Source organism: Trypanosoma cruzi, genomic scaffold (genome assembly GCF_000209065.1).
Source record: "Trypanosoma cruzi strain CL Brener 1047053516475 genomic scaffold, whole genome shotgun sequence".
NCBI classification, from domain to species: domain Eukaryota; phylum Euglenozoa; class Kinetoplastea; order Trypanosomatida; family Trypanosomatidae; genus Trypanosoma; species Trypanosoma cruzi.
The window spans coordinates 23,391-38,062 of NW_001849352.1; the positions used below are offsets into that span (position 1 = coordinate 23,391).

Below are 14,672 nucleotides of genomic sequence, written 5' to 3' on the forward strand. Positions count from 1 at the left end.
CAAAAGTTTGCTTTTACTTCACACGTCGTAGCACCAGCGTTGCACATGGGACATCTATTCGTCCGTAGCCCCATGATGCGTTGCGAGCCTTTTTTCGTCCACGTGCCTCGTCAGCTGTGATGCCAACGGACGGGTGTTTCAAGAGACTCGCCACTCCAACTCCCGTTGATGCGCCTCTTTTATCACCGACCGAACGCGGTTCATTAAAAGCACCGCTACCGCTACCACTTGCATCGTGGACACTACCGTGAATTCCCTTCTCTGTTTGTTCATCGCCCCTCTCGCAGAGTTGCACCACCACACGATTACTCGACGGCGCGTCAAAGAGGCTCTTTTCATGAGAGTCGACCCATGACCCCTCAAACTCCATTTCACCGTACTCTTTTGTACGAAGCACGACGACTGGGTGAGCTGTTTCCAGCGTGCCGCTTTTGAAGGTGAGCCCGTCTGCCCTGAACCGCGACGGGTGCCGCTCATCCCCCTCATGAGTGGCCTCCGCACGGCCATTGGCGGCGGCCTCCTCGCATATATGCGCATCCCTAAAGAAGTCCAGGCACGGTAGGCGGACAAGGACAGTCTGTGTCTCCTCCACCGTTAGAATCTCCTCCTCCAACAGCGTCTCGTCATCCGCACCATCCGTCTGTGCCCGGCGCCTCTGCGCGTCTTCATCGTTTACCGTGAACTGTCTTTCTCGCTTCATTGTAGAGAGACCACCGCACCTCCACCACCTATGCCTGTTTTTTTTTTTTTTTGTTTGTCGTTGTTGAAACCAAAATAAATAATAATAATAATAATAATAATAATAATAATAATAATAATAATAATAATAATAATAATAATAATAAATGGCAGAAAAGTCTTAACAAACACAAAAGCACAACAGACAACCGAAAGGAAGGGAGAATGTAAGAAAAAAAGAGCGTTCCTCCCTCAAAAACATTAATCAGTCAATAGGCACACAAAAGGAGACTCTGATCCCCGCCGCAGTCGCTCTCAGTCACGCGTGTGTGCGTCAATTTCCTCAGCTTCTCCAAGGCCAAAAACGGTGACACAGTTGTTAAACAGTTGCCACACAACTTCCTCCTCTGTAATGCCCCGCAACGCTTCGTCTGCCATCTCCTCTCCAAAGCGACGTAACGCGCCCGTGTATGCCTCTAAAACCTGTCGCAGGTGGCAGGGCTCGTTGCGACGTTCATTACACAACGTAGACACAAACGGACCTCCTTTGCAATTCGTCTCAAAAAAAGTTCGCACAAACTGCGCCCCGTAATGCTGTTTGCGAATGTCGCACCAGGGCGCATCGGTTTCTAGCATGACCCGATCAAGGGGAAGAGAACAGATCTGCTCCGCAGTGCTCTTCTCCCTAAACGCACTCCCATTAATACTAAAATAGATGCCACTCATCGCCAAGAGTCGTTGCTGTTCTTCAGGGGGTCCTCTGAAACTATGCACCACACCCACGAAGGGAAAATCGCTTGGCCATTCTCGTCGTTCCTCCTCAATGAGGTGCACAAAGTCCGTACCACAGTCGCGTGAATGAAAGAGAAATGGCAGGCGCAACGATCGAAAAGCACGAAGCTGTCGAATAAAATATTTTTGTTGGATTTCTCGCGGGCAGTAGGGAAGTTCGGCGTAGTCAAGACCAATTTCCCCCACGGCCACAACAACATCACGGTTCTCTTCAATCAACTCCACCAGTTTTTTCAACCTATCCTCGGTGTACTGGCAATTCGCCGTGGTATCGACTACGGAAGAAGGAGGCTGGGGCACCTGAATCGAAACATCGTCATCTGCGGCCTCCTCAATCCTCGCCCAGTCCATTGGCAACATCATCTCAGCGCAGTGAGCGGGGTGAATCCCAACGGTGCAGAGCAGCTGCGACGGGTAACGACGGCAAAGGCGTATCGCTTTCACGCACTGCGCAAGGTTTGTGCCGGTAACAATCATCTTTTTTACGTTCTGCTCCCCTGCTCGCCGAAGAACATCATCAAAATTGTCCGCGTGGACCCGCCGCCCTTTCCAGTCAACACCGCGAAAGACACAGTCTGTGAGGTTCAACGCAACATCGACAAGATACGGTCCCCCAGAAGTTTTCTTCATTTCGTGCTCGACTGGCTGCATGCCTGCATTCAGGCAACAACTATATATATATATATAGAGAGAGAGAGAGAAAAAGAGAGAGGGAGAAAAAAAAGCTTAGAAAGGAATCGTCAATGTAAATAGATAGTAACAAAATATTTAAGAACAATAAGGGCTGCTGTGAAATCAACTCATGTACATTCTCGTTTTTCTCACCCTTTTGGTTTATCGCCCACTGTTTCTTCCTATCTCTCCATTTCACAGGCATCCATTCACATTACCCCACTTCTTCTTCCCTTCCTCCTCTACTGATCTTTCTCACTTGAGAAGGTCAGCGAGTTTGCCTACCTCCACCGTGTCATCTTGAAGAGAGTGCATCCCTGGCTTGGACGGTCCTTTCATTTTTTTGGCCGTCGCGTCGGCCTCACGTCTGACGCGTCGCTCCTCCCGCCTGGCTTGTTTTTCATCCTCCCGCCGCTTTTGCTCGGCCTTTACTCGCCTTTTTCGTGGGCTTGTGCGGAAGAGACCCCCCCTCTTGTTCAGTTCTGCTAATGAGCGATCCAGTGCACCAAGGAAGGACGGTGGCTGGGACCAGCCAACCGTGGGAACATCATCTGGTCCGCGCTGCTGAAACGCCACGCGCTCGTTCCATAACGCCATCATGGTGTCACGTGAATCCTTGTCAAGCTCATTTTGTCGAGCCTGCAAGATGAAGCGCACCACAAAGGATGGACAATCACCATAATCATCCAGAAGATCCTTCTGCACAATAAAATTGAAATCCACCGGTTTCTTTACACTGAGGAGATGCATTATAACCTCCAATACACGTCGTGCACTATTAACCAGTTTTCCATTGCCCTCCTTCACACGTTCATCCCACATATCCATGGCGAGTACGGTATCACGACTAAAGCAGTCAACAAACGCATTCCAGTCCTCGACAGATCGATTGTTTTGGTGGCGTATAACTTCTCCAAGGAACTCCATTAGTGTTGTAAGGTATTTTTGGACATATCGCGTCAACATACTTCGCATAGCCAAGCGCATCCGTGTCTCTTCAAGCGCCTTAGTAAATTCCTCATCAATAAAGTCACTCATCGTATCTATAATAACCTGTGTCGGGTTATCATCTACACTATACCAATCTTTGGAACGAAACAGGAGAGCCCACTGCGCATCCACTACACGCTCAACGTGCAGCACAATCTCGTCCAGATAGAATAAGGCGTGCTCTGATATCAGGTCTTGAGTTTGTTGAAACGGCGATGAATACTCACCACCCTCCTCGTCGTCCCAATAGGAGGCAAACTTAATCTCAATAGTATCCATATTACGTTCAATTGTTGAGCAGTCATTACAAAAGGCGTAGAGAAATAACAATCGACGTGTAGTCCATTCTTCAACCGAGATTCGCATTGATTCATTTTCCTCTTCCCAAAAATCATAATCACTGCGAATTTTGCATTCTTCAAGGTAAGCTCCAATCGCCTCTGCGCAGGCAACACCTATCTGACGCATTACAGATACCTCAATGGCTGTAGAAAGGCCTCCCAAAGATTGTTGCAGAACCGCAAACATGTCCGCTGGACCAGTTGTCACAGGTAATCCATTTTTCATTGTTGTTGGTTCACTTCGTCCAGTTCCCACTGATATGGCACAGGCACGACAGAGTCGAATAAGATGTGCCGAAAGACCTCCAACAGCAGATGTCATCATTAATGCAGAAAGGCTATCGATGGCGTTAAGATCAATGTAAATGGCGTAATTTGCTTCTGTCATCGACTCCTTATACCACTGTACAAACTGTGAAGCCTCAAGAAGACCAGTTGCTTCCACCTCCGCGGCAGGATCCACGTACCCCTGCAAAACGTTCATCACTTCATCGTGAATGGAACCCACAACGAGGGCAAAGAAAGAAAACTTCGTCGAGAGGGGAATAAGTGTCAGTTCCAGCGCACCCAGCAATGGTGCCACTTTTTTCATTTGTTCGAGATAAGTGGAGATCTGTGCAATGGGATCCACCACATCCACCATCACTTGTTCCTCCCACAGTCGAGCCACGCACTTGCGTACAGCAAGGTACACTTTCTCCTCAGTGATGAGCGGTTCACCGTCAGCCGTACACAAAACGCCACTACCAGTCCCATCTTCTCCTCCTCCAACCTCTTCCCCACAGAGTTGCACACACTCCTCCAGTTGCTTGAATTCTGGAAAAACCTCCGCAACGGTACCGGCATCCGGCAAATCTTCAAGTGCCATTTGAATCGCAACATGCATCGAGCTTTCCTCCAACAGTTTGTATACCTCCGATACAAACATTGTTTGTACTGCATCCAGCTTTTCAAAGTAAGGCTCAAACGCATTGCGGTATTTGCTATCCGCCTTTTCAGAGACTGTGCGTCGAATCAGTTGCAAACGACGCAGACGTTTATGTACCTCCGCAAACTGTCTTTGCTCTACAAGCTTGTACAGATTTGTGTATCGCACCTCTTTTAGTGCCTCTGCCCATTTTATAACAGACAAGATGTTTTCGCGTAAGAAATGCAACTGTCGTAGTTGCTTGTAGCTCCCTGACGTCACCTCCATGCCCGTGATGAGGGCACCTTGTTCCATAAAAAGCTCTCGCAGATCTTGAATGCGTTCACCACACTCCTTTACAATTTGCACCGCGCGATGCCCCTCCAGCATTTGAGACGAGGCCATGGAATTGATGGCTCGACGAAGCTCCTTCGCCTCATTGGCACAGGAACGCAAAAGACGCGGAACGGTAACTTCCAAATTCTCGTGGTGCACCAATTCGTTATTGATCGCCGCCACAACCTCCCTGTTTAGATTCTCACGATCCTCCACGCTGAGGTAGGGGAACAGCTCCGCAGAGGTGTACAACTGCGAGTCGTCAATTCCCTCCGCCGCACCCCCAAATGTCTGGGGATTTCGCAGAGAAGAGGCCGCTCCTCGTTTTTGCATCCACCGTTCCGCAGCCCTTCTCTTTTCCTTCCACCCACCCCCCACGCTCAGACCTTTTTTGTCGGTCGATTGTTAGACCTATTAACGGTGGCGCAGCAAAAGACCATGCAGACATGTGTCCATGTGCGCCGTGAGTGAGAGAAGAAAAAAAAAAAAAGAAAAGAAACGTTCTGCAGAACCACCCAACGGATGATAAGAGTGTTCTTCTGTTCGTAACAATACCAAGTGTGTCTCAAACGAAAATGCCGCTTCATTGACACGCATGCGCATTAAAGTCATGCGTCAAAAAAAAAGTGACAAAAAAAAACCACAAAAATTTACCCAACGTTTCTTTATCAATTTCCTCAACATCCCCCCTCACTTCCTCTGAGCAGATGCCTGTTTTCGTTTCTCGTATGCCTCAACAAGTGCATCTGCACTCTCGTTAAGTGACATGTTTTTCACATCATGCTTTCGTGCCTCAATGGCCTCTGTGCTGTATGGTATTAGTTCATACTTCATCCGTTTCAGTGAATCTACTTCCCGAGCATATTCAGGGATGCTGAATCCGTGCTGCTCATCCATTTTCCTCGTCTTATCAATCGATTTGTTGATGACATTCACAACAGAAGCCAAATTATAAGAATTGTGCATCCCTAGCATTGCCTTGCCACCAAAGTAACCACCAGCTAATGATATCCAGCTCGCATAATTGCGAAAAAAAGGCACTCGACCCCCAATAGAGAGACAAGCAGCCATAGTTGTTACCATGGCTCCGCCCATATAGCCGTACGTCCAGTAATTGCTACCAGCCACGCTTTGATATTGATCCATTGCTTTTCGTACCAGACCGCGATTGTTTTCGATAAACACATTCGCCGTCACTACTGCCTGCTTACGTTTTTCCTCCGGTGTTTGTTGCGCATTTGGCTTCTGAAGAGATAATTGTTGAGTCCACATGCTAACTCTTCCTCAAACAAACAAAGGCACCACCTCCTTCTTTTATATCTTTTTTTTTTTTTTTTTTTTTTTTTTTTTGCGTGTCTGTGTGAATGAATATATATATATATATATATATATATATATATATATATGTATGTGTATAAGAGGAGTAACTTATCCCCAGACAAATTCACACGGTCTCACCCAATGGTGACAAGCACACAAAAAAAATAAGGCAAAAAGCAGACAGTGAGAACTCAAAGTAAACGACAACACAAAAACGATATATCCTCCCACGCGTGTTCAATGTATAAATTCTTATCGTATGCGTGTTTTAACTTGAACATGAATGTGTTTTTTGTATAAACCCAACAACGTTATGCCGCCTTCAATTTCAATTCACTTTTCCTCCACGTGAGAGGACGGTATGGCACTTGTGGATGGTCTGGGGTATACACTCCAAGGCCGCGCCAGTCATGATGCAATGCCCCACGACTGAATCCAGGCGCCAGGTTCCGTGCGTTAGTATGATACTTTTCAAACATTGCCTTATCACGACGGTACACAAAACGAGCCCGTATCGGATTGTAGTAGTGCAACGTACACTTGCGATCACGCAACGCCGTTCGCAATTTGGCGTTTCGCGTCACAAGCCTTAATTCTTTGCTGTGAAGCGCACTTAGCAGCGGTGCGTCCTTGTCATACAGTGAGTGTGAGGAAACGAGGAGGTTGTGTCTGCCCTTGAGGAATCGATAAGGGGTGCGTGCGGTGCAGTCACTGTGCATCAGCGTGCGCACTTTCACCAGCGGCAGCTCCCTCGCAAAGAAAACAGCGACCGACCAAAGGATGAGGTCCTCGTCGCAGTAGGTCCCCGCATCATGTAGGCGAATTTCCTCGCTAAATGGCAGGAGCACGATTCGGCCCTTTTCAACCTCGTATGCAATGATCTCCAGGGCCCGTTCACAGGCTTCCCGCTCCTTTTGTTTGGGGCTTGTGACAAACTTCACCGACAGTTCGCGAAGACAACTCATGGAAACAATCAGGCTATCCTTCCCACTCTGAAGTCGCCGCACGGCGGAAACAAGCTGGTCCGTTGATGTCGCCATCAGAGAAGAGTGCAGTAAAAAGACGGAGCTCATACTATTAAGATAATCCAGCTGGGACAGCATGGTCATCAACGGACGTGAGGGGCGACGTGCGGGGCAGGGCAACACATACTCCGGCAGAAAAGCCGAGGACTGCGACGCCGTCTCATCCATGAGACACGCCTGGGCCGTGTTGCTAGCGAGCAACTGCGCCTGCACATCACGCATTAAGAGAGGAATACGTGCGGAGGTGCCCGACTGCTCCATGCGTAGGCGGTCTGCAACAACACCAAAGTGTTGAAATGAACGCAAAATTTGGTAGTCAAATTGATTTTTCACCGCAAAGTCGTGGGCAAGATCCTTATTGACCATTGAAAGTAACATCTCTGAGCCACTTTCCATGAGCGCCAAAAGGGTAGGGGCATCGTGATTTTCATTGGCCGTGTCAATTGCCTTCTGCAAAAAGACAAGCGCCTTTTCATGCAACAGCGTCTCTTGCCTTCGCGAAAGAGCCGCAAAGAAATTAGGGCCTCGCGGGCAGCTGCTGTCAGACAAGAGAATCTTTAGTAATTCATCGTTGCTCGCATCGGCCATAACGGAGGTCAGATACATACGTTCTATTGTCCCAAATTCCTGCGAGGTCAAACTCCTTTTCAAATGGCTCCTCGCACGCCGCAAAAAGCACCCCATAATGGAATTAAAAACGCTTCCAAGAGGTGTTCCGTTTGGCATAATCGCCAAAAATCCATTTAACAAATCCACAAGTTGTTCATCGGTACACAGATCCAGTAAAGGGGGGACCACACCGTGCTCGTCACAGCGTACCAGCTCAACCATAAAGTCAAATAACTCCTCACCGGTTCTCCAAAACGCCGTCTTCTGGTTCGTACCTCGTGGATGCTTGTAGTCTGCACGATTGGATGGTGCATGGTTCGATGACGTAAACCATTTATTGGGTTCAAACACTTTGATCAGGGCCATAAAATGAACAAGCTGAATGGTCAATGCGGGGCAACGTGAAAGACGCCATGGTTGCTCCTGAACAAGTGTGGCTGTAGCCGCATTCATTAAATTCACATAGGCGGTAACAAGAGAATTGGTAACAGCATATGGACGACCAAACTTCTTGACGGTGGTAACGAGAAAGTTTATTCCTCTACCGTCGTAAGCAAATGGACTGCTCACCTCCTCAAACATACGTATCAACTCTGCATCACTGCGAGTTGAAATAGTGGAGGCCATATCAGCCAACGCGGCACAGCGAGCCTCTACTTGTGGCCGCTGCACAAACTGCAACAGAAGACTCTTAAGCGAGCGATTACACTCCAGGCGGTCAATTTGAGGGTAATGGCGGGAGACGGCGTAGCCACCAAGGCTGTCCCCATCCCCAACAGTCTTTTTTTTACACAGCGGGTCAGAAGAGACGTCACTCGAAGATGGCAAAGCGGATCCTTCCACCCGCAATTGCATGTTCGTCTCGTTTTCACTCGTCTCTAAGGAAGACTCCATGAGTGTCGGGCCTCGTCGTTGCTCTCGCTCCTTTGCCTTCTCAATGTCAGGAATGTTGCGCAATCGTACAGGGCCGTAACCAAAGTCCTCGTCATATTTGGGCAGCGGGAAAGGTGTGAAATTCTCTCCAAGTGACTTTGGCTGCATACTTTCCGGGAGTCGCTTGTACCGGACCGAACCACGTCCCGCTTCCCCCGCAGCGCCGTCAAACCGCAGACGAAGCAGCACAGAAGGACCCACAGCAAGACGACGAAGCATAAAAATGATGTCGTTTCTTTAGTTCTTCAATCTGCTCGTGTTGCTCGTTGCCCTTTTCCCCTGTTTTGCTAAGGGCTGATGGGAATTCGTTAGCGTCTCTCCCTCTCTTCCTCTGAATGCCCACACCTCCGCCTCAACTTCCGCGGGCCACTGCAGGAGTGACAGTGGTAAAAAAAAAAAGAAGTGAAAAACGTAAAAAATCAAACAAGAACAGAAACACACTATATATATATATATATATATATATATATATATGTATGTATAAGGAAAGCGAAAGCGAAGAGTACTTGGATGGGTGTAGCGGAGAAAGTAATGATTCATTTGGAAAGCCATGATATTTTACAATCAATCTCCTTCGCCATATTCCGTTATAAACGCAGACATAGCGACACAAGCGGATATACGCATATTTGCATACGCATAGGTATGGCGGAGGAAAAATGTCCATTGCGTTCGTGTCTACGAAAGTCGAAGATATAACACGGTGAGGAGAAATAACACCAGTACCGCTACAATACGATTCATCAAGTATGAAGAAAAATAATCTTTCCAAATGCCAATGGCTCCTGTGGCCTTTTTCGACATTGTGATCTCGCTTCTCTGCAGTAAGTAAGCCTGTTGCTTTGGAAATTCCCGCTGCCGCTGTAATCCTGCCATGCGCTTTCTGTCGTTTGAATTGGGTCCTTCCTTCTCTACTTGCCTCATTCCCACTACACTTTCGTCTGGGTTGACTCGACGGCCACGTCGCTCCTGCTTTTTATCTTCAAGCCATTCCAGTTCTTCTCTAACCATCTTTGCCAGGTTCGTTTTGTAGGCCACGTGTTCCTCAACCAGGAACTTGACATCCTCCACCGGCCCTGGGTAAAGCATTCGGGAATGCAAATGTTTAATACTGGTCTCTTGCAACTCGGTCATCTCCTTCAACTTTGTCGTTTCCTTCTCTAGGACATCACTAGGGGTTCGTCTAACTGGCTTCATGAGTTCATTCACCTCGTCTGCCTTTTCAAGCAGTTGTTCCGTCAAACTTGTTGCAACTATCACATTCTGTTCATTATCGTACGTGACAACTCGGATCATCCACTGAATCTGTTCCTCCGCAATGCGAAAAAGGAAAATAAACACAACCATAAAGAAAATGAAGACCAACGGTTCCGTGACGCTGCGTCCTCGTTTTTTGGGCTTCACAAATCCTGGGATCGCATCCTTGACGGCCCGCGTCACGGTTGATCCCATCGTGAGTGCTTCTCGAATCAGGTTGGAACTCATTTCCACGGGGTCCCTTTCTCCGTGAGCCAACGCAGTTTGCTCAGCGTAGTCCCGCTTTTCTCCTTTCATTTCCTCCCTCGAGCCCGCCCAGTCCCTGTTATCACTGCTGCCTGAGCGCACATACAACGTCATGGGACCCCCCTTCCTTCGGCTATGTGCGGTACTCATGCCGCCGCGGCCGCTCAAAGCTGAGGTCAATGGAAGAGTAGCTGCGCTCATACTGGTGTACGGTATCGAAATTTTGCTCCCGGTGGGCTCGGACGGTGCGGCAGGGGCAAATTCCCGTGAAACGACGGAATTATTTACCGCTGGAAGCGCAGGAGGGACGGGAAAGCAGCCATCGGATACGGGGGAGGCGGATCGCTCAGCCTTCTCACTCATAAAAAAAGCCTCCTCCTTGCACGTGCAATATGTCTTCCCTGTATTTTATTTTGCCTTTTCGGACAGGTCCGCAGTTTATTTTCTCCGCTTCTGCATAAAAGTTCTAAGATGCCAAAGAAGACATAAACACAAGAGAAACACGATTTTGAAAGAACACGATACATTCACGTCACACACACACACTAACACTGGCCGAGTTATCCACAGAAGCATCAATCAAATTCTTCCTATTTTTACTCTTGTCATTATTCGTCGCTTTCACGGTGTAAGTACCAAGTGAAAAATAAAGAGTACAAAAAAAAAAAAAAAAAAAACTTCAACCTACTCGCTTTGGGATTCAAAACAAAACGCCACACACAAACACACGCACGATAAATGTCGTTTACCTACACAACAACGAATAATAAATGGATGAGAGAGTAATAATTAAGGCAAGACAGAGTTCAAAATTGCTTTTACCCCTCCCTCCCTCCCTCCCTCTCCCCTCCAAAAGAAAAGGAACAAGATCCAGAGAATCAGTTGAATTCAATATGTTTTTTCAATTGCTCAGACAAGTTCATAAGCCTGACATAACTTGACGTTGGGTTGTGAAGCGATATGTTGGCATACGGGTTAGCAGAACCCTCAGAAGACCCTGGAGACAAGACGGCCGTGCGTTTCTCATGAGAGTGCAGTGAATGAATGGATCCCTCAGCGGCCCCGGTTGAATGACGGCCCTGCACATTACTCTCGCTCGTCATGAGAAATGAATGGGGAGCACTACTCCTCGACAATGATTTTCCGTTAGAATTTGGGCGATCAAATGATAAAGAGGCACTGCGGCGCACACTGTCAACCAATTGTTTGCGAAACGTCTGTGCCTCCTCGACATGCAGCTCATCAAAACGCGCCTGGTGCTCTATCCGTTCCAACTTGGCCAGCGAATCCCGTTCATTGTAGCGCCTACGCCACTCCTCGACTTGTGAATGCTGCTCACTTAACTCCTGCATGAGCCGCGTTTTATCCCCCTCTAATTTTTTCACCGTTGCTTGGATTTGATCCAACTCCTCCGTGCGCTTCTGCGACTCAGTGGCGTGGGCTTCCCTCTCTTCTTGCAGTTGCCTCTCCAAGTCTTTCACCTGAACAGTGTGCTGCCGCTGCACTTCCCTAATCTCTCGCAAGTGCTGGCGCTGCTGCCGCTCAATGTCCGCCGTCAACGAGTTAACTGTTCGTGTGGTCTCCTCTTGTAGTACCAAAAAACGTTCTCGGTGCCTTTCCCGTTCCGCTTGCAGGAGCTTTTGGTGCTCCGTAAACTCCTTTAATCGCGACTCCGTGAGATCCTCCAGTTGTCCTTGCATCACCCGCAGCTCATTGATCTTGACATTCAGGGCCTCTTCCAGTACTGCACTCATTCGGCTGTCTTGGAGGCAACTCAGTACCCCCGACCGCAACTCTGCGGTGATGGCAGCAACGTCTTTTTGACATGCGACAGACATCTCCATAAAGTCATCCTGACGGGAGCGCTCAGCCAATCTCCACTTTTCTTCGGTCATCGCAATGATGTGCGCCATCCGCTGTTTTAATGCATCCCCTTCTTCTCGGAGAGTTGCGAGTTCATCCTGGCAGGCCCTCTCAAAGGAACGTAAAAGTAGTTGCAAACGCTGCTCCGCCCCCTCCATCTGCTCCGGTGTGAGAGAGCGTGAAATGTCGACCGGCACCAGAAAGGCACACGCCAAGTCAAAAATCTCCAGTTTCTGCTGTTCAGCGCTAAAAAAGGCATCCTCCAGAAAGAGAATGTGGGCGTGAAAAGGCTGTATGACCCGGCTGTGCTGCTCCGTAGGAAGCATCATTGGACTCTCCACGGCGGCATCCTCTCGCTGCGGGGACATTTCTTCTTTCACATGCCCCATGTTTGCCCCCTTCACCCCGTCTCTATGCGTGTCCCTGTCTCTCTGGGAGAAACTAACGTCACCGGAATGCGATGAAGTCGTGGCTGCCGCCTCACCAGCATCGTGACAATAAAAAAAGAAAAAAAAACATAAAGAACGAAGGAAAAAGTGAATAATACGGTGAAAAAACAGCTGCTCCCAAAAACACAATTCACATTCACGCGGTTCAGTGAAAGCTGCCGTGTCCCCTCTATTGCCAAGGCGTGCCGAATAATTGAAAATGGTCAAAAAAAAAAAAAAAAAAACGCGTGCCACGCACTTCACAATTTCATCGTAGAACAGCCCTTCCGGCAGAAAAAGAAAAAAACCTGCCAGCTTTATTGCCACACCAGTCACACCGCCGCAAAACAAAACATCAAACAATCAGATCAAACAAAAAGAGCAACTCATACCAAAAGAAGTCCTCATCACGCTACGTCGGATGCTTTTCAATTCTGACCAAGATCAATCCCCATCGTCATCATCAGCCAACAAACGCTGGGCTCGTCGTTGTGCACGACGACTTGCATCAATGAGCGGTTTGTAGCCGATGTCAATCACCTCTCCCCGTTCGTTTCGCACATACGTATACTTGGCCGCCTTGGCCGCAATGACCTCATCCGAGTCCCGGAAGTACATGACGTACAACAAATAACCCGCAAAAGAAAGGGCCGTGCCAAGCCACAGGCCCTGGAGCATTCTCCAACGCCATCCATACTGCCACGCTATGGGAAGGTAGGGACGCATCTGCAGGAAGAAGTAGCCGCCAGCACTCTTTGGAAGATCTGGAAGTCCCGGCCGAGCGTGTTGTCCCTTCCGCTTGCGCCGCTCAATCTTCGGCAACGCATGACGACAGAGCGTGCAACGCAGCATCAACAGCAGTTGTATGTATGGGAGTGCAATTCAGATGGGCGGGTCGTTGAAGGAGAGATGTTCTGCGGGAGTAGTAATACAGTAAAAAGGGAAAAAAAAGCTTCAAATAGGACGACCCGCGGTGAGCTTTTTTGCACCCAAACTGAATGTGTGACTATAGGCGTGGGGAAATATGACCACTGAAAAGGGGGGGAAAAAAAAAAAACAGCAAAAAACTGAAAACTTCTTTCTGCTTCACCGCACCCTCATACTACTGCCTCGCCAGACAACAAAAGACAAGAAGGCGGAAACATTAGAACTGTCCATTAGAATCGCGAAGAAAAAGAATAAAACTGGAGAAAAGAGAGTTCCATGGCGTGCCCCTCGCCAAAATCTCCACACAGCCCAAAGAAATATTTCAAAACATTTTCATAAATGAGAGAGCGGTGACGTGAAAAAAAAAAAAAAAAAATGCCACACAATCAGCAGAACAACAAATTAGAAGAGGAGAATCATGAAAAAGACGCCGGAGTGCTTGTGACTTGGCCTGTTTATTATTATCATTATTATTATCATTATGAATATTATTATCATTGCTGTTGTTTGCCCACTTCTTTCCTTTTTTTTTTTTTTCTTCCCGTTGTCCCCCTCTTTTCGTCCCACTGAAAACGCGGGATGAGGAGCTCTCTCTTCTTTCATCCCGTAGACCTCGCTGACTGTATGATATGCCGGTGCAGCAACTCATAGCTCTCCCGATCCTCCGCAGAAACAGAGGGCCTAACCTTCTGCAAACTGGCCTCAAAATCCTCTTCGCACACAGAAGGCAGCAGTGTCTTTTCGATGTTTTCTCCACCGAGATTCCGCTCCAGCAAGTCCAGCTCCTCCGCGGTGGTGGAGCGGTACAGTTTCTTCAAGGCATGCAGTGAGGCCTCCCGCACGAGAGCTGCCAAGTCTGCTCCGCTGAACCCCTGAAGTCGTGGGTCATGAGCAATGCGGTTCAGGTCCACCGAGGCGTCAATCGGGTAGCGGCGAGCGTGTGTTGCCAAAATGGAAAAACGCTGCTCGACGGAGGGAAGGGGAACATAGAGGAGCTTGTCCAGACGCCCTGGACGCAGCATGGCAGGATCAATCATATCGGGTCGGTTGGTCGCACCAATGACGTACACGTCCTCCCTTCTCTCTATACCGTCCATTTCCGTTAACAATTGGTTCACTACACGCTCGCTACTTGGGTTCGCACGGTCAGACCCCCGACGAGGTGCTAGCGCATCCAGCTCATCAAAAAACAGAACACAAGGAGCACTCGCACGTCCGCGAGCAAACACCATTCGGACACTCCGCTCACTTTCACCAACAAACTTGTTTAATAATTCGGGTCCCTTAATAGAAATAAAGTTGGCACCTGACTGATTCGCAATTGCCTTCGCCACAAGTGTCTTCCACA

At 48.4% G+C, this 14,672-nt stretch overlaps 9 protein-coding genes across 9 annotated transcripts, besides 13 other annotated features; all 9 read right to left on the reverse strand.

Annotated features, from left to right (window-relative positions):
- Nucleotides 1-5,806: part of a sequence feature (heterozygous, Esmeraldo-like haplotype) that runs on past the window's edge.
- Nucleotides 14-700, reverse strand: Tc00.1047053506367.89 (hypothetical protein, conserved; the record flags this gene model as incomplete). Its single annotated transcript, XM_808183.1, has 1 exon — nucleotides 14-700. The coding sequence occupies one exon, from the start codon at nucleotides 698-700 to the stop codon at nucleotides 14-16; it is 687 nt and encodes a 228-aa protein (XP_813276.1).
- Nucleotides 778-845: a microsatellite.
- On the reverse strand, nucleotides 994-2,121 carry Tc00.1047053506367.100 (hypothetical protein, conserved; the record flags this gene model as incomplete). The annotated part of the gene is made up of 1 exon (XM_808176.1): nucleotides 994-2,121. The coding sequence occupies one exon, from the start codon at nucleotides 2,119-2,121 to the stop codon at nucleotides 994-996; it is 1,128 nt and encodes a 375-aa protein (XP_813269.1).
- Nucleotides 2,157-2,187: a microsatellite.
- Nucleotides 2,398-5,049, reverse strand: Tc00.1047053506367.120 (hypothetical protein, conserved; the record flags this gene model as incomplete). Its single annotated transcript, XM_808177.1, has 1 exon — nucleotides 2,398-5,049. The coding sequence occupies one exon, from the start codon at nucleotides 5,047-5,049 to the stop codon at nucleotides 2,398-2,400; it is 2,652 nt and encodes an 883-aa protein (XP_813270.1).
- On the reverse strand, nucleotides 5,407-5,988 carry Tc00.1047053506367.130 (hypothetical protein, conserved; the record flags this gene model as incomplete). Its single annotated transcript, XM_808178.1, has 1 exon — nucleotides 5,407-5,988. The coding sequence occupies one exon, from the start codon at nucleotides 5,986-5,988 to the stop codon at nucleotides 5,407-5,409; it is 582 nt and encodes a 193-aa protein (XP_813271.1).
- Nucleotides 5,807-5,878: a sequence feature (areas merged during assembly that could not be assigned to a particular haplotype. This can correspond to areas where the two haplotypes were merged or to regions with more than two copies in the genome that were merged during assembly.).
- Nucleotides 5,879-6,294: a sequence feature (heterozygous, non-Esmeraldo-like haplotype).
- Nucleotides 6,038-6,066: a microsatellite.
- Nucleotides 6,085-6,133: a microsatellite.
- Nucleotides 6,295-6,781: a sequence feature (areas merged during assembly that could not be assigned to a particular haplotype. This can correspond to areas where the two haplotypes were merged or to regions with more than two copies in the genome that were merged during assembly.).
- On the reverse strand, nucleotides 6,348-8,822 carry Tc00.1047053506367.140 (hypothetical protein, conserved; the record flags this gene model as incomplete). The annotated part of the gene is made up of 1 exon (XM_808179.1): nucleotides 6,348-8,822. One exon carries the CDS (start codon nucleotides 8,820-8,822, stop codon nucleotides 6,348-6,350), a length of 2,475 nt encoding a protein of 824 aa, XP_813272.1.
- Nucleotides 6,782-14,672: a sequence feature (heterozygous, Esmeraldo-like haplotype).
- Nucleotides 9,045-9,086: a microsatellite.
- Nucleotides 9,282-10,469, reverse strand: Tc00.1047053506367.160 (hypothetical protein, conserved; the record flags this gene model as incomplete). Its single annotated transcript, XM_808180.1, has 1 exon — nucleotides 9,282-10,469. The coding sequence occupies one exon, from the start codon at nucleotides 10,467-10,469 to the stop codon at nucleotides 9,282-9,284; it is 1,188 nt and encodes a 395-aa protein (XP_813273.1).
- Nucleotides 10,764-10,783: a microsatellite.
- Nucleotides 10,929-10,957: a microsatellite.
- On the reverse strand, nucleotides 10,985-12,358 carry Tc00.1047053506367.170 (uncharacterized protein; the record flags this gene model as incomplete). The annotated part of the gene is made up of 1 exon (XM_808181.1): nucleotides 10,985-12,358. One exon carries the CDS (start codon nucleotides 12,356-12,358, stop codon nucleotides 10,985-10,987), a length of 1,374 nt encoding a protein of 457 aa, XP_813274.1.
- Tc00.1047053506367.174 (hypothetical protein, conserved) lies at nucleotides 12,842-13,249 on the reverse strand (the record flags this gene model as incomplete). The annotated part of the gene is made up of 1 exon (XM_808184.1): nucleotides 12,842-13,249. The coding sequence occupies one exon, from the start codon at nucleotides 13,247-13,249 to the stop codon at nucleotides 12,842-12,844; it is 408 nt and encodes a 135-aa protein (XP_813277.1).
- Nucleotides 13,780-13,823: a microsatellite.
- Tc00.1047053506367.180 (vesicular transport protein (CDC48 homologue), putative) lies at nucleotides 13,924-14,672 on the reverse strand (the record flags this gene model as incomplete). The annotated part of the gene is made up of 1 exon (XM_808182.1): nucleotides 13,924-14,672. A coding segment is annotated over one exon (749 nt), but the record flags the coding sequence as incomplete, so codon positions are not given.